The 22,948-nt window shown below is 43.5% G+C and overlaps 1 protein-coding gene across 1 annotated transcript in view; it reads left to right on the top strand.

Moving 5' to 3' along the window:
* Positions 1-22,948, top strand: part of LOC139697922 (monocarboxylate transporter 5-like) — a 176,642-nt gene that overhangs the window by 121,372 nt on the left and 32,322 nt on the right. The window contains exon 3 of the mRNA XM_071596782.1: positions 4,750-4,876. Within this exon, the coding sequence (XP_071452883.1) occupies positions 4,750-4,876 (127 nt within the window). The remainder of the gene's footprint in view (positions 1-4,749; positions 4,877-22,948) is intronic.

Below are 22,948 nucleotides of genomic sequence, written 5' to 3'. Positions count from 1 at the left end.
GTAGCGCCCACCGCGTCGCGAGGGCGCGACCGGCTGAGCGCGGCTTCGACCCCGGCGGACCCTCCCCAATCGGATTCCCCACGGCGCCACTCTCCCCTTCCCCTCTCGCCCCGAGGCACGAGAATCTCAGGAATTGGGGCAACGGGCGTGCACCCAATCCCCTTCGCATCCTCGCTGTCCTGGCCTAGCACCACGAGATGCACAAATGGCACCCACCGCGGATCGCACCGATCGAATGCCAATAGAATTTCTTCCCAACAATATCCTCCCTTTCACTCAACTATGCACGGCAGCGGCTAGGACGAGGGTAGGCTGAAAACTAATGCACACATGCTTGTAGACCACACACAAAATGACCTTCAGAAACAATCCTGGTGGCATGTGGAAGTAACATTCCCCATCAACACACATGCGCAGGTTTGAGGTCGTTCAATACCATCCTGTGTATTTCGAGAAGCGGAAGAATGGAGACGTGTTCTAGTGCTATGTCAACGCGAGTTAAACAGCGTGCTGTTATCGAATTTTTAGCTGCTGAAAAAATGACTCCTACAGAGATTCATCATTGTCGTTTAAAGGCCGTTTGCGGAGAAATTGTTGTTGATAAGTCTACTGTTAATCGATGGGTAGTAAAATTTCGTGGTTGCGAGCGTAGAAAAGGGATAATTGTTGATGAAACACGCAGCGGACGTCCGATCACTTATACAGACAATAAACATCGCAAACTTGCGAGGATTTCATTCAAAATGACCGGCGAAACACTCAAAAGCGTATCGCAAACCATAATGGAATACCCGTGGAACGCGTCGATAACGTGTATCCAATAATCTTGCAGCATGACAACGCTGGTCCACACACCTCGCGCGCAACTGGAGAGGCTCTGCGAAACATGAAATTTGAACCGATTCCACACCCTCCTTATTCCCCCGATCTTCCGCCTTGCGATTTTTATTTTTTTCCTCAACTCAAGAGACACCTCAAAGGTAATCATCACACCCCGGACGCTCAGGTGAAGGCAGTTGTCAAGTCCTGGATTCAAGAAAAAGAAAATTAACTCGCGTTGTCATAGCACTAGAACACGTCTCCAATCTTCCACTTCTCGAAATACACTGGATGAATTTAACGACTTCAAACCTATGCATGGGTGTTGAGGGGGAATGTTACTTCCACATACCACCAGGATTGCTTCTGATGGTCATTTTTATTGTGGTCTACAAGCATGGGTGCATTGTTTTCAGCCTACCCTCGTAATTATTCACTAGCCCACCTCTCTCTCCACCCGGCTAACGTTCCCCGTACTTCCCCATTCCCGCCCAGCGAAAGCCGCCGATGTATGCTCCTCCACTTTTTTCAATGATACGCCGCATTCTCTCCATGACAAATGCGAAAGTCTTCACTTTGTCCATGTTTACATTAGTGTTTTCACCTCTTTCGAATTGAGTCCGAGTTGAGATATTATAATCTTAGCCCGCACGTCAACAAACATGCCTCCATCATTCAGCACACAGGTAACGCAACACGTACTACAGTTCCCCGCTGGCCTTCGGAGGATCCAATGAGAGCAGCGCTTTGAATTCACAAAAATGATCCATGCGTCTTACGAAGTCATATGCAACCATTTGCAACTGGAGGCTCCATTGTCTCATCACCCAAGCACTGTCACACCTCGGCGAGTTTTATTTTTGGTGATTGATAAGAAATGGGCATTTTAATGCCGTAAGCACTACAATTTTGTTTTACCGTGGATGAATCTTAATGAAGATTACTTATGCTGTGTGTGCCATGAATATAATGCTACCTGATAATTAATGATAGAAATTATCGAGTCTTAACAGTGATACTGCCCTTTTTACTGTTGTCATTGGTAACGTGTCTTATTTCGTTATTCTCCAAATTAAAATCTCATAACGTTGATACAACTGCTTTCATTGAATCCTATACATTATATTAGAATTTACCGAGATTCACTCCAATCCGTGACGAGAGCTCATTAAATAAAATCACGCTTTAGATCTTACAAGACTAGGGAGACTCAATGCTGGACCTGATCTGGATTGTATGAGGGGAACGGAGGCAGCAATTTGATTTTACCTCCTTCTCCTTTTACTTCTTTACCTCAACTTTTACCTCTCAAGCGTTCGTTTTTCCCGTGCACTATTACACGACAGCAACTCAAGGGAAAACAAAAATGAGGAAGCACTTGCGAAAAAAGCATTATAGAGTAAGTAATATTCCCCTCAATTCACTTATTGTTAGGTAATCTACCGATTAAGGTAGGTTATGGAAAGAAAAAACTACAAAAAAAAATTTTGTGACTCCTAACAAAACACAAAATCCAGCATCCTACTCTACATCAGGTCCCTCTTCATCTCTGAGTACTTCCTTCCTCCCTTCATCCCCTCCAAGATCCCTGTCCTGTTCCTGCTCTTTCCTCGTTTGCCTAACATTCTCCCCTCTATTTACAGTCTTAAACATCCCACTGCCGGTCAATACCCCCTTCATCCACTTTTCCTGCCTCCATAGGATTTCTCCAACAAACCCCCGTCCTCGCCCACCATGCTTACTAGTACTTCCTCATTTGTTTTCTTCTATGTCCATTTCACCTTCTCCATTCTTCTCCACATCCACATTTCAAAAGCCTCCAGTCTACGTCTATCCTCCTGCTTCAATGACCACGTTTCCGCGCCGTACGTAGCTACGCATATCAAAGTTTTACGAGTATTTTCTTAACATCCTTACTCAACGTCCCTGTCATCAACTCCCTCCTCCTTGTGAAAGCCTCTTTGCCTAGCGCAATTCTCTCCTTACGTCCCTACTACTTTGACCGTGTTGGTCCAAAACACTTTCGAGATACGTAAACTGTTCTACTTGCTCCAGTTTTTGCCTTCCCATTCTAATGTTTAGCTCAGCTTTTTTCTTTTTAGAAAATCGCATAACCTCTGTTATTTTAATATTGATTCTCATCTCATATCTATTTCACTGAATTTCCAATTCACTCAGCAATGCTAGCAAGTCTTTTATGTAATATTCTCTTATTTTCCTTTCCTCAGCATTATCCTAACATCGCAAGTTTCTATTTTAACTAAATTGGTCTCCTTCTCCTGCGTCTTCTGTCCTGCTGCTGTCGGTTTTCCCTTGCAAAGGTTTCGTGAGTTGACGACCGCGGAAGCTTTGCCTCTCCCGCTGCCGGGTGCGACGCACAGCCGATTGGGCCGTAGCCCCGTATTTTCCAGGACTTCCATATTATCCATCATTATATTCACGGGAATATTAATTGAGGTGGTTTCCCGTTGCCCACCTCAATAATGACACCATCACATAGTGGCCGCCCAACTGAGGAACAGATGCTGCGTGGACTAACCTTTCGTCTGGCTCCTAACCTTTAACCTATCTGGCATGGGTGGCCCTACCAGGAGTAATTACTATTGCTGCCGCCATCACAGCTCCAGGGGTTATTGGAGTAGGGAATTGGGAAAGAGTTAAAAAGAGAGTGGGAGAGGGATTGCATTATGGTTTTCAAAATAGGACATATTTTCCAAATTGGTTTATTACAGGGCGTGGAAGTGGTTTTGGGACGGGGCGGAGATTTAAGTAGTGGATTGGTTGATTTGAGGAGATCTGATGAGTTAGCGCGGCGCTTGAAGGTTACGGAGGGACATTTGGGAGAAAGGTTGGTGGTGGTAGAATTGTGGTTCTTGTGGACAGAGCACAGTTGTTTTAAGATGGCTCTCAGAGACTCTCTACGCCAGGGAGGAAGGTGGTACAAACTGTATGACTGTGGGTTACTGCGGCGAAGGAAGGTTTGGGAGTGTAAGCATGTCTTCGGATCCTTTATTTCAGTAGGATTTTAAAGATAGACTCGTCGGAGGAGGGAATGGTGTAGATTCGAGAGGAATTCATCCAGGGAGTCGGCGTGATTGCAGATTCTGTGTCCTCGTATGAAATGGAATAAGGAATGGGGCGTTTGTTGTGATACGGGTGGCAACTGTTATCGTGTAAATATTGTTGTTTGTTGGTCGATTTTATAGGTATACAACCGTGGAATGTTTTGTCTATCAATGATATCTTTTCATCTAGAGATATGATCTGGGAAGAAGAAATAGTAAAAGAAACAGTGTCGAAGGAAATAGGAAGTGTTAAGGCCAGAAATTGACATATTCGGGGATTCAGTACAATGTAGCGAGAGTATTAAAATATTCTCGATGTATTTGAGCCATAAATAGAGGTTTCAGGGGTTGTTTTCTTAGGAATTATTTCTCTGCGAGACCAAGAGAAGGGTTTGCATTGGAAGGGCTGAGCCTGCTGCCCATGGCACAATCCTTGATCTGCGTTTAGAATTTATTGTTAATGGAGAAGGAATCACGGGTGATAATGAAATCAGAAAGGCTATGATCAAAGTCGGGCCAGGGTAATTGTGGCTTAGGACATTAGGAGAGGTAGTATTGGAGATCGGAGAGACCTTCTGAGTGGGGAATGGATGTATAAAGGGATGTGGCATCAATGGTGGCCATCGTAATATCGGTCTCTGGAGGCAGGGAGGTTGATTGTTCGTTGCAGAGTTAACGTGACTGTCGCAACCTGATGTCACTCAAACCATTGCTGTGCACACACACACACACACAAGTGGGAACACCCCCTCCCTCCCGCCGAATGGTGAACGGGGAGGAGACGGAGGGAGCATAGTAGTGCGGGGCGCAGGCGACTGCTGTACACCCGACACTGATGGTCGCCTTTCCTTTCTCACCGCTGCAGGTCAGCACGACGGGTCAGTACGGGTCTTTCGCACTGCTCTTCAACGGATTCCTCGCGGAGCTGGGCCAGGAGACGACCGGCGCCACGCTCATCATGAACGCCTTCACCGCCGCCTTCAACTTCACAGGTGAGTGAGTGGTCAGCCCTCCCAGACGAGGAAATGGGCACGCTCTACAGGAGAGTTATCGGTCACAAGGCACCCCAGCGAAATTTCACCTGTCGTGTTAGTTTAACATTAAAAACAATGAAATATCGCGCACTGTTTTTGCATTTGTCTTGATTTTTACGAGCATGTTTAGCTCAAGGATATTCGTGGATGAAGCAGAAAGTAATTCAATAAATGTGAGTCTGAGCAAGACCAGATACCTGTGTTTGCTGGACATTCTTTACGAGACCAGATTGTGTTGAGTTCCAGGGTGTGGACTAAAGTATGTTGTGATGGATGTTGGACACACATTGATTGGTTGGGAATATTACATTTGAGCGAAGCAATGGCCACCAACGGGTCCGTGGTGAAAGGGTCTACGTACATACCGTAGCACCCAATTGGTGTACCCTTCCGCCGGTCACAGGGAATAATGAATAAAGAGATCCATTGGTGTGCCTGAACGATCTGCTTTTCCTGAACTCGTGCTGTTTCCGCCAGAGAAGGTTCCCGCTCTCAAGAAAGAACATTCATTAATTTTCTAACAAGATAAAGCAATACTCTTAGGTATTGATTTGACTCTTATAGAAGTACCAAAGGCTTTGCTTATATTTTTTGTGCTTTCCGGATATTGTACGAATTTACCTTCTAAATTCTTATTTAGAATTTGTGCATTGGTTTCTAAACTTTTTAATCCAATTTTATTTTCCTCCTAAATGCTAGTTCGACCTCTCTGTTGCATCTTTTTAATTCCCTGTTATCGCTTAGACATACTCGTAAGGTGTTTGTAAATTTCCCTATTCCATTACGTATAGCATTACAAAAAAGTTTTCCAAGTGTTCTAGGTCAGCTCGCTTAATTAACTGTTCTATCTAAATAATTCCAGTTGTATCTAAATGTATCCCGAATCCCATCAAAGTTACCTTATTAGTTGAGGGGAATCGGTATGTTTAGCGCTATATCGTGATTTTAAATCGGTATGGTTAGAAGTTTGCTTAATTTTCATCCAATACAACTATGGTCTCCCTCAGTTATGACCACTCTTGTAATAATCTCTGGGGCGCAAATGTTAAGTGTATGCTTCCACCTCGCGGATGCGACTCAACCATTTCCTCTAACGAGAATGCATCTGTCATTATCAGACGTTTGTAGCATGAAGCTTAATTCTTTGGCAGCTTTCCTACGCGATAATTTTCCAAGTTATTTTCGGTAGATTAAACTGTCAGCGGCGACATATACACTGTTGCTACGCTTACTGAGGTGTCGCGATGGTATTCCTCCCGGTAAAATATTCCGTAATCTTCCAATCGGATTTCTGGGTGGGGAATACAAGGAGGGGAACATAGGTCAGGGTGGACGAACGGAGGATATGAATATTACGTAATGAGAAGTATGAGGGGTCCTGTAGAATGCTAAGGTGATATGGGCAGACTGGGAATAGACATCTTGGAAGTACGCGAGATTAATGGAGTCGGATTCAAGAGCATTTGAATTGACACATACATATAAGGTGATAACATCAGGGGACGACTGGGAGATTGCAGGAGTTGATATCATACTCGAGGAAGAATGTACCAGAAGACAATACACTGAGAGTATTATAATGACAAAGTTAAGAGGAAGACCCTACGGACGCAGTACTAGTTCACCTGCGCATGCCAACGTCCGGCAATAAGAGGAAATAGAACATGTTAACGAGCAACAAGAATACGTGGGACTAGTGAAAGGGAAGCTAATCATTGTAGGTGAGTGAAAGGCTGTGGTGTGAGAGGGAAGCAGCGTAGAACGGTACTAGCTTACGAGAGGCAAACGCCGTACGGGAGAAAGAAGAATTCTGTGATGAGAAGAACATGGCGGTGGCAAACACCTTCTTCGAGCAACATCATGTCAGGGAGGTAGGGTAAGGAACCAAATTGATCACATACTTCTTAGGACGATGTACAAGAACCAAGTCAAACCATTTACGAGATAACCCCGGGGCAGATATGAATAGCGTTCACAACTTGTTGGTCATGAGCAGTCGACTGCTATAAATGAAGATGCACTACGACGATGCAACAATTTCAGAGTATAAAAATCATTCGCCTGGACCGGGATCCCAGTCAAGGCGAATGATTTTTACACTCTGAAATTGTTGCATTGAAATGTACATTAGCGGATGACTCCGTGACAAGTTACTGTTGCGGCATCTCCCCCAGTTTCTGTGGAGTATGCACTACGACGATTGTCTGAAATGTTTCCCAGCTCAACGTGAAGATGGCAGCTTTTTTTAACAAAATTTGGGGACTGATTTTGTACATGAGCTGAAGGGAACTCACTTAAATGTCAGTCACGTTGGACTATCTGTTGTTGTTTGACAATCATTTGAGTTTGCGCATGCACAGAAAGGTAATCGCCAAAATGTCGGTCATATTTGACAATCAGTTATTGTTTGAGTCGTTGTGAGGGTTTTTGGGAAATTGGAAACAATTAAGTATCAATTAATCATTAAATATTTGTTTTTGAAAGACAATAAAGCCTACGCAAATCAATCAAAGTCGAGTTGGATGCTGTGTACGGGGACTTGGGAGCATCATTTACGACCGTGACATTTGTGGCCAGCTGAATTTAAACGTGGCCATTAAAGCCTGGCTGATGAAGAGCGCTCGGGACGGCCAAAAACTGCGACAACCACCGATAGCGTCGATAAAGTTCACCAAATTGTACTGTTAAATCGTCGGATTATGATTAGAGATATATCAGAGGCTGAAAAATTGATCATTGTAAACAAGTCATTAAATGGGGCATTCGTGAACTTGGAGAACGCCTTCGATAATGTCAAATGGAACGAAATGTTCAAGAAACTAGAAGCGCTTGGAATGGACTACAACGGCGGAATAATAATCCATCGCCTCTACAAGAATCGGGTAACAATCATGCAAATGAAAAACGGAAGGAAAATAGAAGCCAAAATAAACAAAGGAGTTCGACAAGTATGTAGCCTCTCGTCAGCAATATTCAACGTACGTGTATCTAGAAGAGGTAATAAAGGAAGCACAAGAATTGGGCATCAAAGGAGTCAAGGTGAATGGCGAAGAAATTAACATGCTGCGGTCTGCAGACGACATCGCAGTAGTAGCAGAGACGGGAGAGGACCTGAAAGCAAACAAGAATACTATGGACTGAATACGGGGGGTATACATTTAAACTCTGCGACCCAATATTTAACTGTTGTGAACGAAGGAGCAAACTCACCCAGAGTTGAATCCAGTTCAGCTTCTATATTGGTTGGGCTGAGGCCTTTCAAATAAAAGTATTGTATCACATAACGATGACCAATTTACTCCATTTACACTAATTCACTGAAAACGTTCATTATTGATGGCTGACAAACAAATACTAAATAATGTGGCGTCTTCTAACTTCAAACATATGCTTTTTAGATTCCATACTTCCTTATACAGTGATATTTTGGAAACAACTACCGCCATCTCTGGGTCAGGCCGGTTACTTCTGGGACCACCCTCGTATAATATGAGAATCAACAGGAAGAAAAGGAAAATCCTTGTGAGAGGAAGAGAGAAGCTGACTGATCGATATCACAATTCGAGGGGTGAAACTAGAGCAAGTGGAATACTTCATTTTCCTGGGCAGCAGCATAAAATGGGATGGAAAAAACTCATCCGACATCAAGCGAAGAATAGCCCAAGCAAAGACGGCGTTCATTAAGAAGAGGCAACTACTACTCTGTTCAAAGAACATAAGATTGCAGACAAGGAAACAGTTCGTTAAAACGTTCGTGTGGAGCATGGCACTCCTCGGATTGGAGACTTGGAATATTGGAAAAGTGGACCAACGAAGAATGCGGAGAAGTATTTGAAATATGGTCCTGGAGGAGAATGCTGAAGATTAAGACAAAGTGAGGAACGATGAAGTACGTATATAGAAGAGCAGAAGAGGAGAGGACCATATGGAGAATTCTACGGCAAAGAAGAACTAAATGGATTGGACATACCTTGAGGCACAATAGACTAGTTAGACACATCATAGAAGGAAATATTGAAGGAAAGATCCCGCGAGGAAGGCCAAGAGACAAGTACATAGGGCAAATTAAGAAGGACGTCAAACAGGGAACCTATCGGAGGGTGAGGGAGTTAATGCCATATAGGGAAGAACGGGGGTCTGCAGTGAACCAATTTTAGGATTGAAATACTGATGACGACGATGGTGTATCAAACGAACGCCTTTGTCATATGTTGTCAAAAGAATTGCACATGCGTAAGCTATCTGCGCGTCAGGTGCAGCGTTTGCACCCTTTTGCGTGCATACTTTAGGAACTATCGCCGTATCTAGAAATAATATGTAAGAAATCGCCAGTAGATCACAAGGTTCACCGAGATTGTTATCAATGAAGAGTTCTGAAATTTTTAACAGTTAATTTTCCTGGCGATTTGAAGATTCCTACGCTCGAACTGAGGCCATGTAACGAAAGAAGGCGCCGTCTTGTAAGAACACGAGAGCAGTCGCGCATTTTTAGCGAAGAGGAGAGAGGGGACGAGGAGTGGCAGACTGTGAATTTTTGTGGAACTCTCGACCGACCCTTTCTATTGAGACTGCGTGTTCGTAATGGCGAAATTCTTTCAAACTAAACTTGCAAATAAAATCCTAAAAACCAACTGACCCCAAACACTTATTTCCCATGATGAGGTGGCTATAAAAGATGGGGAGAATGCTGAAACGGACAGCGGTAGTTTGAACGTTTGGGAATAAAGTATTCTAAACAGAACATGTGACAATGTCGGCGTACTCACTTTCTAAGTTGTAATTTTTATGTCTGTACTGATATGACCTCTTCTGCATGAACACCAAAATAAAACCTAAAGACCATCCCGATGAGCACAAAAGAGAAGACGTGTACACTGGAAAACTTGCGCAAAAGTACGTCCCGTCAAAAGTGCCAGAGAACGCCAACAAGGAAATCGAATCGAGGCGTCTTCTTCGTTCTCTGCTTAAATCTGATAGGCTGGATACGCGTCGGCAATGTGTTTGGGTCAGATGCCCCAAGCAAATATTTAATTTCCGTTCTCAGCCTCTCGTGTTGCGACGCGTGTGGCAAGGTGAGGGGGAAGGAGGGATGGAGGGAGAGGATTAGGACGGAAAGGGAAGGCGCGGCGGCAATATTAGGAGATGCAATGTCACGCGTTGTTGGTGCAGCGGGACGCTTACTGTCACCGACAGCAGTGCCACCCCAGCGGGGAAGATTCACACCACAGACCACCCATCTTTAACCTTAAAAATATTCAAAATATTCGCGGGATATTCTAATGTTACAGAAGCAGGTGGAATGTGACTTTTTTTGTTGGAATGGATAGGGATAAGATTTCCGAGTAAAACTTTAGGAAATGCATGCCAGGGACGTAGGTTTGCACAAACCATTCCTCGTTCCATCATGTATTGTCCAGTGCGGGCTTTCTATAAAATATCCACTTTCAGAACTGCCGCCTGGTTTGGTCTTCTTCTTCCATGCTTTTGCATTTTGGTAATCCCTCCATTTCGTCGTTCCTCCCACGATAAATGCGGAACTCATGGCACCCCATCTTCCCTCAATTATCGCAAAAATTTGCCATTTTGTTCACGCGAAAGTCTCCTGAAAAATATCTTTTATAAAATTCTCTAATCTTCATGATGTATCATCATCCCCACAGCATCCCATGGTTCCCAACCCTCCTCTGCCTCCACATCATCATCTCAGACCCTTCCAACCCTCTTCCGTCTAATCTCTCCACGGTCATCAATTTCCTCCTTAATTCTCTCCTCGGTCGAAAGATCGTCCACCCCCTCCTAACGGAGCGATACATATTTCTGAAGATATCTGACGAAGAAGTCTTGAAACTTTTCATCAACTTTCTTAGCCTCGAGTGAAAAACCGCTTCTTTCCTATTTACCAATTCCTAAAATCAGCAGTCGCCATTCTGACTTTTATCCACAACTTCTTTCGGAAGGTAGAATGAGTTTTGGAATATTTAGCCGTCACGCCCACAAGGCCTGTCTGCACCACACTTCTTATATTCAGAGCCACATCCCGCCAAGAACCGATACATCTTCTTCCCAAGCATCCAGTAAAGTTCTTTATCAACCCTTCTCATATCCAAAACCCTGTCTTGTCCTTCCTTCCTCAATACTTTATTACCCAAAACAATCTTCCCACGCCTGAAGAATTCCTTTCAAAATGAGTCATTAACATCCCCGGTATCGCCATCATGTCAGCAGATGAAGGCCCGTCAGCTGTGGTTCTAAATACCACAGGCTATGAAAAAGAGGCTTGCTTTTATTTTTATACTAATTAGACTAATTTGATTCTATACTAGTTTATTTGTATAATTATAAATATTAATGTGTTACTTGTTGGCAGTTATCCAGGTTATAACGTGAAAGAGTTAATTAGAAAACGGAGGAGGGAGATAAACAGAGGGAAAAAGAAAATCTACTCAGGAAGGGTGAAAATGTGCGCTATAAGGGAAGGTCTGCCAGGAAGGGACAAGGGAAAATTGTTGCTAACAATGAAAGATAATTCAGGGAAAATTTGACTTGAACTAGAGAAGTATTAAGAGAAATGGAAAAAATATATGGAGGAACGGTAGAGTAAAGACATTCGATCACTAACCATTGATATTGAATGATGGAGATAGCTTAGGTTCAAGCTTACTCGACGGTGAGATAGAAAGCACGCCAAGTGAATTGACTTCAAATAAGGCCGTGGAGGTAGATAACATTCCTGCGGAACTACATAAAGGTTTAAGAAAACGTGGGAGGAAGACTCTTTATGGAATAATTCGTAGTATTCACGATGTAGGAAACTAGCAGGAAGACTTCGTCAGATCAGTTTTAGTTCTTCTTGCCATGTGATAACTAAATAACAGTTGGTTTAAGTTCGCAAGCAGTTGAAGTTGTTCTCAGGATAATCAATCATCCTCTTCAAGGAGGAAGGAGAGCATGGTAAATGATTACTTAGGGGATGAACAGTTTGGATTGAGGAATGAGGGAGAGGCACGCGTGATGTCATTGCAGTGATGAGATCACTAATCGAGAGGAATATAGAATATAATCGGAACGCATTCACTTGTTTCGTAGATTTTGAAAAAGCGTTTGATAGTGTGAATTGGGAAAAAATAATAAGTACATTGCAGAAAATATGAATCAATTTGAGTGACAGGAGGCTAATCCGCAACCTGTAATGAATAATCAGTCGTTTTAAACTGTCTTCTTCCTCACTAAAGGGACTGAAACCGTAGGCATCTTTGGACGTAAATAATCTCTAGATTAGAACGTGGAATCAGTAAACTTACTCTTTATAAATTTAAACTCGCCACATATTGCATATTCAACTTTATCAATTCACTTAAAATAGAGAAACGTACACTATATATTGCCGGAATAATCAGTCAACCCAGTGGGAATACAATATATCCACGAAAATGAAAATATGTACAATTTTGGCTCTTCACCAAGGAACACCTGGTGGAAAACAACTGTGTATATTTTATTATTTATAAACTATTAAAGTTATTCTAAATTAGTCACTCATTAAATTATAAATGCACTGTTGATTAAAGGGAGCTGCAAATCCTGTCACGCGCAATGCGTCAGCGACAGTTGTTGATGGTGTCCTTAGTACTTAGGTATGCCTTTGCTTAGGAGATTCATTGATTTATGGATTTTAATTAATTCTATGTTGGGGTAATAATGAACTAACTGTAATATCTAAATGTATAATGTTAATAATTATTATTTTTTCACGACGTTATTTCTTCGGTGGCATAAGTTGAAGTTGCAGAGTTTCGTTGAGGATCGCTCAAGCAGCTCTCTTTTATCTGCGATTCCCGCGTGTAATACGAAAGTTACAGGGAGACCCTTTCGTGCGATTCCTAACGTATCTATTATTATTCTTTCGGGCATGGTTACATCAATGCTATCAATGGCTCCTAATTACTTATACTGTCCTTCAGATTTTTTAGTGTGCCACCTGCTGTTGATAACTCTTTTGGTACAATCCAATATCACTTCCTCTCTTGTCAGAAACTTTACCTTTTCAAGCCTCGTATTTACCTCGTTTCCCCAGTTCTTTCATCTCCTCATATTTTCTCGGAATCCAGCACTTTTTTAGCCAAATAAGTCAACAGCTTCCTTTATTAATTGTTAAGTTTCCCGTATTGCCTCTTATCTTATTTCATTTTCTCTTTCACTTGTCAAACTACTTCTCGGCCAGGCTCTTGTGATTGGCCTCCATTTTCCCTATTGCATATATATATATACGAGGGTCATCCGGAAAGTAGTACCCGTTCGTGCCGCATGAAGTGCTGACGACGCGAGTAGCCGCTGGACGAGGTCAGATAGCTTCAGTGGCTTGTCTGCCTTCTCTGAGCCAAGTTGCGTGACGCTAGCATTGCCTGTGTTGTTTCTGTGATTGTTTACAATGTTTAAAAAAATTGAGAACGCCGCCAGTTGTGAAGTGAGGGCAGTGATTAAATTCCTCAATGCAAGAAACGTTCGCCCATGTGATATTCATCGCCAATTAAAGGAGGTGTATGGAGACAATGTAATGGACGAGTCGTCTGTTCGGCGGTGGTGTCGCAACTTCAACATGGGGAGGGGGAACACACACGACGATGAGCGTTCGGAGAGACCGTCTGTCATTACAGACCAACTGGTGAGCTCAGTTGACGAATTCGTGAGGAACGATCGGCGCGTCACAATTGATGACATCTGTGAGCATTTTCCCAATGTTTCTCGAACAATTGTTCATGAAATTGTTAAACACCATCTGCATTATGCAAAAATTTGTGCAAGATGGGTCCCTCGCGTATCTCAATGAGCTGGCGGCGAAGGACTATGCAGCAGGAATACAGAAACTTGTCACACGTTATGACAAATGCCTTAATTTGCTTGGAGATTATGTTGAGAAGTAGTTTAAAGTATCCTCTTTCAAATAAAATTTTTTATGTTTGTTAATATTTACTTTTGTGTCTTTATTTCACGAACGGGTACTACTTTCCGGATGACCCTCATAGAACACAACCAGAAGGTATTTGCCTATTTCGTAGATTTCGAAAAAGCGTTAGATAGAGTGAATTAGGAAAAACTAATGAGTATAATAAAGAAAGTAGGAATAGATTGGAGAGATAGGTGGCTAATCCGCAACCTGTACATGTCTCAGACTGCTCAGGTGCGAGTGGGGAACGGGGAGTCCAGTTCGGCAGTGTTATGAAGAGGTCTAAGGCAGGGTTGCCCATTATCACTGTTGCTGTTCAACCTCTATGCAGAGGATCTCGGAAGTGTTTTGGACCAAAACGGCCAAACTGGTAGGGACGTAAGGAGAAGAATTGCCCTAGGCCAAGAGGCTTTCACAAGGAGGAGGCAGTTGATGATAGGGACGTTGAGTAAGGATATTAAGAAAAGACTCGTAAAAACTTTGATTTGGAGCGTAGCTATGTACGGCGCGGAAACGTGGCCATTGAAGCAGGAGGATGGACGTAGACTGGACGCTTTTGAAATGTGGGTGTGGAGAAGAGTGGAGAAGGTGAAATGGACAGAGAAGAAAACAAATGAGATTGAAAAGTACTTGACATGGTTGGAGAAGAGAGGGGTTTGTTGGGAGAAATCCTATGGAGGCAGGAAAAGTGGATGAAGTGGTTGGGTGGTTGACCGGCAGTGGGATGTTGAAGACTGTGATAGAGGGGAGAATGTTGGGCAAAAGAAGAAAGGAAAGGAACAGGACAGGGATCTTGGAGGGGATGAAGGGAGGAAGAAGGGACTCAGAGATGAAGAGGGACCTGATGTAGATGTTTTGCTAGGAGTTACAAAATATTTGTTTTAGAGTCCATCCAAAGAACACCTATATATATATATATATATATATATATATATATATATATATATATATATATATATATATATATAATCGGGCTATGCGATTTTTCGGGTACCAGGTCTTCCTGGGAAACCATAACCGGCCGGAGAGACAAGAGTCTCTCTTGAAGAAGGCCTCTGAGAGGGCCGAAAGCTCGAACAATTTACCGTGTGAGTGTCCTTTTATATGTTGCTATTCTATTCTATTTGTGTTATATTGTGTTAGCCCATAAATATATATATATATATATATATATATATATATAATTATATTATATGTTATCCTACCTTAATTTTACCACGTTTATTCCAGACATGTTTAGTGTAACTTTGCTTTTCTTAAATTAAATCTATCTGATACATTGCAAAGATATGGCTGCTTCGTGGTTCATTACATAATCATCTTTAACTATCCGGAAGTTCCCGGAAGTCAACAATTTTTTCCATTTTTTTCAAAGTCTAAATTTAAATTTACATTTTTTATCCATTCCCCTCGCATCCCTCGAACCAATTCTCATTCCAGAAGTTCTTTTTCTTTTTCCCCTACTCCCCCGTGTCTTATTACATGGGTAGGCTCAACACTAATGCACACATGATTGTAGACCTCAGGCAAAAGACCTTCAGAAGCACTCCTGGTGGCATGTGGAAGTAACATTCCCCTCAACACACATGCGGAGGTTTGAGGTCGTTGCATGCATCCAGTGCATTTTGAGAAGTGGAAATATGGAGACGTGTTCTAGTGCTATGTCAACGCGAGCGCAAGAGGGAGCTTTTCCTCAGCTTTCTCCAACTTGCAACGACTCCCAAAATAAATTATATCCGCTCATCAGATCCACTCCCCTCACTCAAAGTCCCCTCATCGCATATTGTTTAGCCCTCAAATGTAATTATAATTTCACGGAATGTATTTGACGATGGGTTATATGGAAGAAGGGACTGCGACAGTCCCAGTCTAGCCCGAATAAGGGCCCAACTATTATTATCATTATTGCCTCCCCACCTCGTTCCCACGCTATTGCCTCTCCAAAAAAGTAATCCATCTCCTCTCATACAATCAATGCTCATCTTTCTTCATAAGCAAATGCATCACCCCCTTGTCCAACTAGATGAACAATCACCAAATATGCATCCCTGTTTTTTCCGCTTGTCACTGCACACGCTATTGCCCAGAAGCTTTCCTTTTCTCTGCATTTCTCCCTATTCATCCTCGTCTATATATCCCCGATTCAGCTATTGGAGGTGAGAACTGCATACGTGTTAGCATTGCAATCGTTTGAATTTCCCGGGTTCAACACAACAATAGATCCTTCCCGCTTTCCCCCCTCCTTTCCAGCACGCCCCGCGCTTCCCCTCGCCAAAGCCCTCTCATTCTCTCCGCCCAAAACCTTCCTGTCTGGCACGAAGAAGCCCGAAAGCTAGAACTACTATATATTATATGGTAGTGTCCTTTTACAAGTTTTCTATTTATATTTTTTTGCTCTCTCTCTCTCTCTCTCTCTCTCTCTATATATATATATATATATATATATATATATATATATATATATATATATATATATATATATATATACTCATATTTATGTAGAGACAGATTTAAGGAAAAGGGATAGGAACACACACAAAGGACGAACACAGGAATTCCGGTCTAGAAAATATTTTTACATTCGTGATCTGCTGGATTCCGCCTTTCCCACCTATCCTGTGTTCGTCATTTGTGTGTCCCTATCCCTTTTCCTTATATTTGTTTCTATATAAATGAGTATTTGTTTACCGTTTGGCGGGATTTTGTGTTTGAATGTACACACACACACACACACATATATATATATACATTACATATATATATACATTACATATATATATATACATATATATATATATATATATATATATATATATATATATATATATATATAGTACAATACACAGTAACACACAATATAGTAACACAAAAAAAGAAGAACACTCACACGTTATTTCTTGATATTTCGACGGAAGATATAGAAGTAAGATTACTTCTATATCAGAGGAAGACGGATTGTTTCCGTCGAAATATCAAGAAATAACGTGAGAGTGTTCTTCTTTTTTTGTGTTTCTATATTGTGTGTTACTGTGTATTGTACTATTCGGCACTTCCGTGTTACGTCTACGAAAGCATATATATATATATATATATATATATATATATATATATATATATATATATATATATATATATATATATGCTTTCGTAGACGTAACACGGAAGTGCCGAATAGTACAATACACAGTAACACACAATATAGAAACACAAAAAAAGAAGAACACTCACATAACTACCACATAACTACCAAACTCACTCACTACCATAACTCACATAACTACCAAAAGAAGAACACTCACATATATATATACATTCAAACACGAAATCCCGCCAAACGGCGAATAAATACTCATATATACAGAAACAGATATAAGGAAAAGGGATAGGAACACATATAAAGGACGAACACAATAAAGGTGAGGAAGGCGGAATCGAACGGATCACAAGAGTAAAAATATTTCCTTGACCGGGACTCGAACCTCGGATCTTTCCACTTGCCGGGCGGATGCTCTTAAACACTTGAGCTATGATATAAATTATTTTATTCGGTTCAGAATATTACAGAGTTTGTTAGCATTATGCATAATATCAGGTCACAGATTATGGGTACATCATGTTTTTCTTTAGTATAAGTGTATACATGGATACATATATGATACATATACCACATACAAATCCACTTGTACATACATACGCACACATGCATATCCACACGCACATACATAAGCATATGCATACAGACGCATACTCGTGAATTTGACCATTAACATTTAGAAAGAAAAAAAAGAAAGGAAGACAAGGTCCACAGATATTAGGAGGGAGATTTTAGCTAGCAATGGAAAATTATGTATTGTAAGAAATTATCATCGGCAGGGTTGAAATTATCGATTCAATCAGTCATTCAGCAAAAAAAAAAACTCTTCAACGATGGACGAAGTGTGTCCGGCACCGGGTGGCTACCGGACATCACTTCCCAGAGTTCTGATCGTGGCTAGCGTCGCTCCGGTCGCGACTCGACCCCGGGCGACGAGTGCTTCGCCGTTTCCCGGGACGCCTCGTCCAACGGGTCGACGAGCGAGGACGCGGCATTTCGCCGCATCCCTCCCCCCCGGCCTCGTCCGAAGAGGAAGAGCCAGCCGTGGTCTGCACGTAGAGCGGGTAACTCGGCAGCGTTCCACAGGGGGCCCTCTTCGAAGGAGCACCGCTGGGGGCCGCCAAGGGGCAGGACGCACCCTCGGGGAGGGTCGGAGTGGCGGACTGGGGCTCATCTGCGGAAGGGTTGTGGTCGGGAAAAATCAGGGGAGATAGTTGCTTGTGGTCCGTATCTTGAGAAGCGCTGGGAAGATCGTCGACACATTGACTGTCCTTAATGGGGAAAGAAGATGGGGTATGTGGGATTTTTGACTTTGGGAAACATGTATGCGGGTCGACTTCCGGGGTCGGTGACGCTTCCTTTACAGTCAATGATAAAGGGGTCGAGGGATGAGCTGTTGGGGACTGGAAAACATCGCAATCAGATGCATCCTCCTCACCTGTCACCAGAGGTTCTTGGGGTGTTTGAAACCCGTGATGCAAGGATTGCGTAGCGAGGGCGTCGATGGCGAGAGCGGGGGGAGGGGGGGCGAAAGACCATCCCTCCTCATTTGACGAGCTCACGGAGACGGGGGCTGGAGGTCGTGTGATATTAGGCGAGGTGGTAGGTATGTGAACCATTTGTAGAACGGTATTCGAGACCAGGAGTTTGGGTTTGTCTGTCCTCTTCTTTTTCGGTTCCCTTTCCTCCGTTGACGATTTTCGCTCCCGCTGACATTTCCCTCCAATTGAAGGGAGATGCGGGGGACCAACGGGAGCAGCCGGGACCGCACCCTCGATGAGTAGAAGCGACCGCGCTCTCTCCTCCACAGCCACTTCGGGCTGATCCATCTCCACGGCGGCGTTAGGGTTGGAGGGCATCATCATTGCCTCCACATAGCTCTTACCTCCCTGGTTCCGAGGGCAGGTCTTGCGCTGGTGGCCTTCTTGATTACAGCGGGCGCAAGTGCGGCGCTGACCCTCATAGATGATGATGGCCCGGTTGCCGCCGATGTGGAGGTACGAGGGGATATTTCTCTCGACCGTCATCCGCACAACCCTGGTGCCAGTAAGCACCCACGCCATATTTTCTCCCTCCCACCTGTTCTCCCACGAGCGATGTATTTTACCAAAGCGTTGGAGCTCGCCTGTTATGTCTTCCAATGGGGTCTCCACGGGGAGACAAAGAACCCTGACATTACACGGGCTGCCGGAAGTCTCGTCAATTGTTATTGTCGTCCTCTGGTCACTTAAAGACGGAAACGGTAGTTTCCGCGGAGTATTGTCTAAAATCCTAGTCATTGTAGCTTCGGTTGCCAACTTCAGGAATATCAAATGGCGATTGTATCCAAATTGGATCGCCACTATCTCTTCGGGTGTGAGGCCCAGCGACTCTAACGTGAAGAGGTGGACCTCCAACGGGGTAGGGGGCTTCGCCTTCTCGTCAACTTGCAAGGCGAGCGTGTTTAAACGGCGCACAGCCATTTGAAGAAATCAAATTCAGCACACTAGCATGAAGAAGGAAAGCGCAACAAAAAAAAACGAGCACTTTAAAGGGAAATAAAACACTCACGAACTCTCCCTCCCCGCCACACGCACCCGGCGGTAGCAAACAAAAGGAGCCTAAGCTCTACACCAGGCGTCAAGGTCAGTCTTGATCCACTAAACAAAACAAAAGTACGGCCTTCCCGGCGGAAGAAGTCGAGAGTCAAACTGCGCGCTTCTTGATGAACTAGGCGGTCAACCGCCGCTCGAAACAAAACACGATCGGAACCTCGATTTCCGAGAGAGTCCGGCAGTGCCGCTCTCCAAACCCCGGCGACCGAAGCCTCGGACGCCGGCGATTTTAGACACTCGGTGAACACAGGCACGTCCTGCTATCAAGGCAGCTATCGAGGAAACGTAATTTCCCCTGAGATCCGTGGGTCTAATATGTCGCCAAGCGCCCCGATTCTTTAGCCAAGAGATGGCGTCAGGGGACTGTTTCACCCACCAAAGGAGAAATAGACAATACACAAGAGGAAAGGTCAGTGGTTTAGAATTCATACAACATCATACAGGAAAGGAACAGTGCGTTTCGTGGCACGCATAGCCAGAAGAAAGAGATGAGCCACATTGGCCAAATACACATTCAAACACGAAATCCCGCCAAACGGCGAATAAATACTCATATATACAGAAACAGATATAAGGAAAAGGGATAGGAACACATATAAAGGACGAACACAATAAATTATTGTGTTCGTCCTTTATATGTGTTTTTCTTACATCTGTCCCTTACATTTCTTACACCCTTACATCCATCCCTTTTCCTTATATCTGTTTCTGTATATATGAGTATATATATATATATATATATATATATATATATATATATATATATATATATACACACACACGCGCCATTACGGATGGAAAAAAAGGAGAGAAACCCTGCTTCGTCATTAGGCTTCTCTTAATGGAAGGCGTCTACATATATGTATATATGTGTGTGTGTGTGTGTATATATATAGTATATACGGGTATGTATACCCACACCATCCGTAATGGCGCAAATGACCTCAGCTGTCTGTCGCTTCCCATTGAAACTACCACTTGAAATCATTTGGCTATTGCAAAACTTTCCTTTATTGTTTCGTAAACCTTTTCGGTGGGTGGCCCATCTTCCCCATCGGTATACGTTCACTTCGATTGTCGTTGATTGAGCATTACTTTCCAAATGCTTCAAGTGTCCTCTCTATTGCTGTTGTAACCGTCCATGCCTCACAGTATGTTGGAGAGACGTGCGCTGCACATATTTGTTTTAATGTAGTGATTCCCTCTCTCCAGGCACGGTCTGTTGGTTCTCTTTCCCTCTGTTTGACTGCCGGTCTCCTTTGCCTGCCTTTCCCTCTACTCTTCGTCTCCTTCTCCCATAACTTACGATTCTCCCATCCAAACTCACTCAGAAAACTCTCCCATGGCGAACTTTTTCTCCCGGTGTTTTACTTGTATTGCCTCAAGACGGCCCTCGGTCCTTTCTTCAGGTTGTCAAGCGCGTCTTACTAATTACCCAAAATTTATCTACATCTACATAATACCTCGCAAGCCGCCGCAAGGGCGTGTGGCGGGGGGTGCTTGGTCACGACCAGTAAAAGGGAATAAACCACATGCAAAACCAACACATACATGCAAAACCCCTACCCAAGGTGGCTTGTATATTCATGCAAAAATCCTTATATTTTACACGCATGCAAATACATACTTGCCTACAATCATCTGACAAATATTTGGACCTTAGGATGCTGTAAGAAACTTATCCAATAACGTACAACCTATAATTTGAAAAGCAAGTAAGCAAAATTACACCACCACATGGACATGCAACATAAAATGGTCTCCTCTCCCAAGGACACGGGTGAAGAATGTGACCAAACTCTGTAGGTAGCGGGAGCCCCCCCCCCCTTCAGAGAGAGCCCGAATTCTTTATCGAAGACAAGACATTTGGAAAAAGAGAGCCTCAAAGACAAAGTAGGAGTGCGCGAAAAGAAAATTGAGCCCTTATTAAGAGAGAATGGGGATTTCCGGGCAGATATTATGTTTAAAGGCGAGAAATGAGGCCAAAAATCTCTCATATAAAGTGTGTACATAATGTCCGTTTACCTTTGGAATTAGGATTATAAGGGGTGCATGGCATGGTGTTCAAGAGCCTCGACCAATATTGAACGGAGGCGAACTCGGCGAGCACAATGAAGGGCGCGTACCGTTAAGCGACCAACACTAAGTCGATGAAGGATAGCTTCTAATGTGAGAAAGACTCGCACAAAAATATTCTTGTTGTTTAGGATACCCTCTCTAATTTCACTTTGGGTGCCAGTGGGCGGGGATGCGGAGTTCAGTGGAGAATAAGTGCCCATCATCGAAATTCTAAATGGACCGCTGGATTATTTTTTAAAGATAATGTTCTATTTATCTATTTGTTTGTTTTTTGTAACCTGTAAATTGTAATCGAAAAACTGAAAAAAATTTGAAAAACCATGGAAAGGATAAGTATCTTCGCAACCTGTTGCGCGGATACGCTGACACGCGGAATATCCAATGCAAAATTGAGAAGTTTGAAGAGGGTCGGAGGAAAATGCACATTTTGGATCATCGATTAGGAAAATAGCAGCCAAATGGCCTTGCGACGCCTTACAAGGTTCAGATCGGAGGCGTCTCAATGAAGGAATTGGATTCGCATGATAAGGGAAATTGAAAGGATGTTGAGGGCGCAGGCAAGGTGGGCCGCGCGCGATGCGGTGACCCTCCCTTCTTGTCCTAGCACAACAGAGGCCTCGTTGCGAGCGATCCCGGGACGGAGCGCGCGCGCGCGCGCCTCCGTCCTTGACGAACCGGTTCCGCCGCCGTCGCCGCCGAAGAGGCCACCCCAGTCCGTGTGCTCATTTGTTTTGACAAATGACGCGCCATTTGGTTTCACGCGCGCGCGCTCCGTTCATTCTGCTCACGCCCTGCGCGATTCGACGCGCCCTCTGCGCGATTCGACGCGCCCTCTGCGCGGCTGTGGCGTCAACTACCCTGACAAAGTCCATTTGGCGGCCGTGCAGATGACTCTGTCCCGGTAGGCGTGGTGGCGCTGTCATCGGAACGGATATGCAACGCCCTATTTGAGGGACGGCTATGTTCTGAAGCGAACGACTCACTGTATGTCATCGATTGGCACTTCCAATCGCATGAATGACAAGTAGCAGCGAAAATTTTGACGCTTGAAAAATCAAAGTTTCATAATTAACGTAGATTTAAGATACACGTTGGGCAAAAGAGTGCTCTTACTCCACTTCCCGGCCGCGGTATAGGAATCTTTAGCCCTTCTCGAATCAGGGTATATTTCCGTCCTTTTTACAACTGAAGAAGTGGGCGATTCCAATGTAAGGAGGCGTATAATATAGGAAGAAGTTGGAATCAGTTTAATGTAATTATGTAATTTTTCAGTCACGAAGCACCACCCGAAGGTCGGTCTGGTAGGTGATGGCAGAGTT

The sequence above is a fragment of the Hetaerina americana genome, unplaced genomic scaffold, assembly GCF_022747635.1.
Source record: "Hetaerina americana unplaced genomic scaffold, ioHetAmer1.1.p SCAF_8, whole genome shotgun sequence".
Classification (NCBI taxonomy): domain Eukaryota; kingdom Metazoa; phylum Arthropoda; class Insecta; order Odonata; family Calopterygidae; genus Hetaerina; species Hetaerina americana.
Note: the sequence above shows the minus strand (reverse complement) of the source record. Positions and strands in the feature narration are given on the sequence as shown.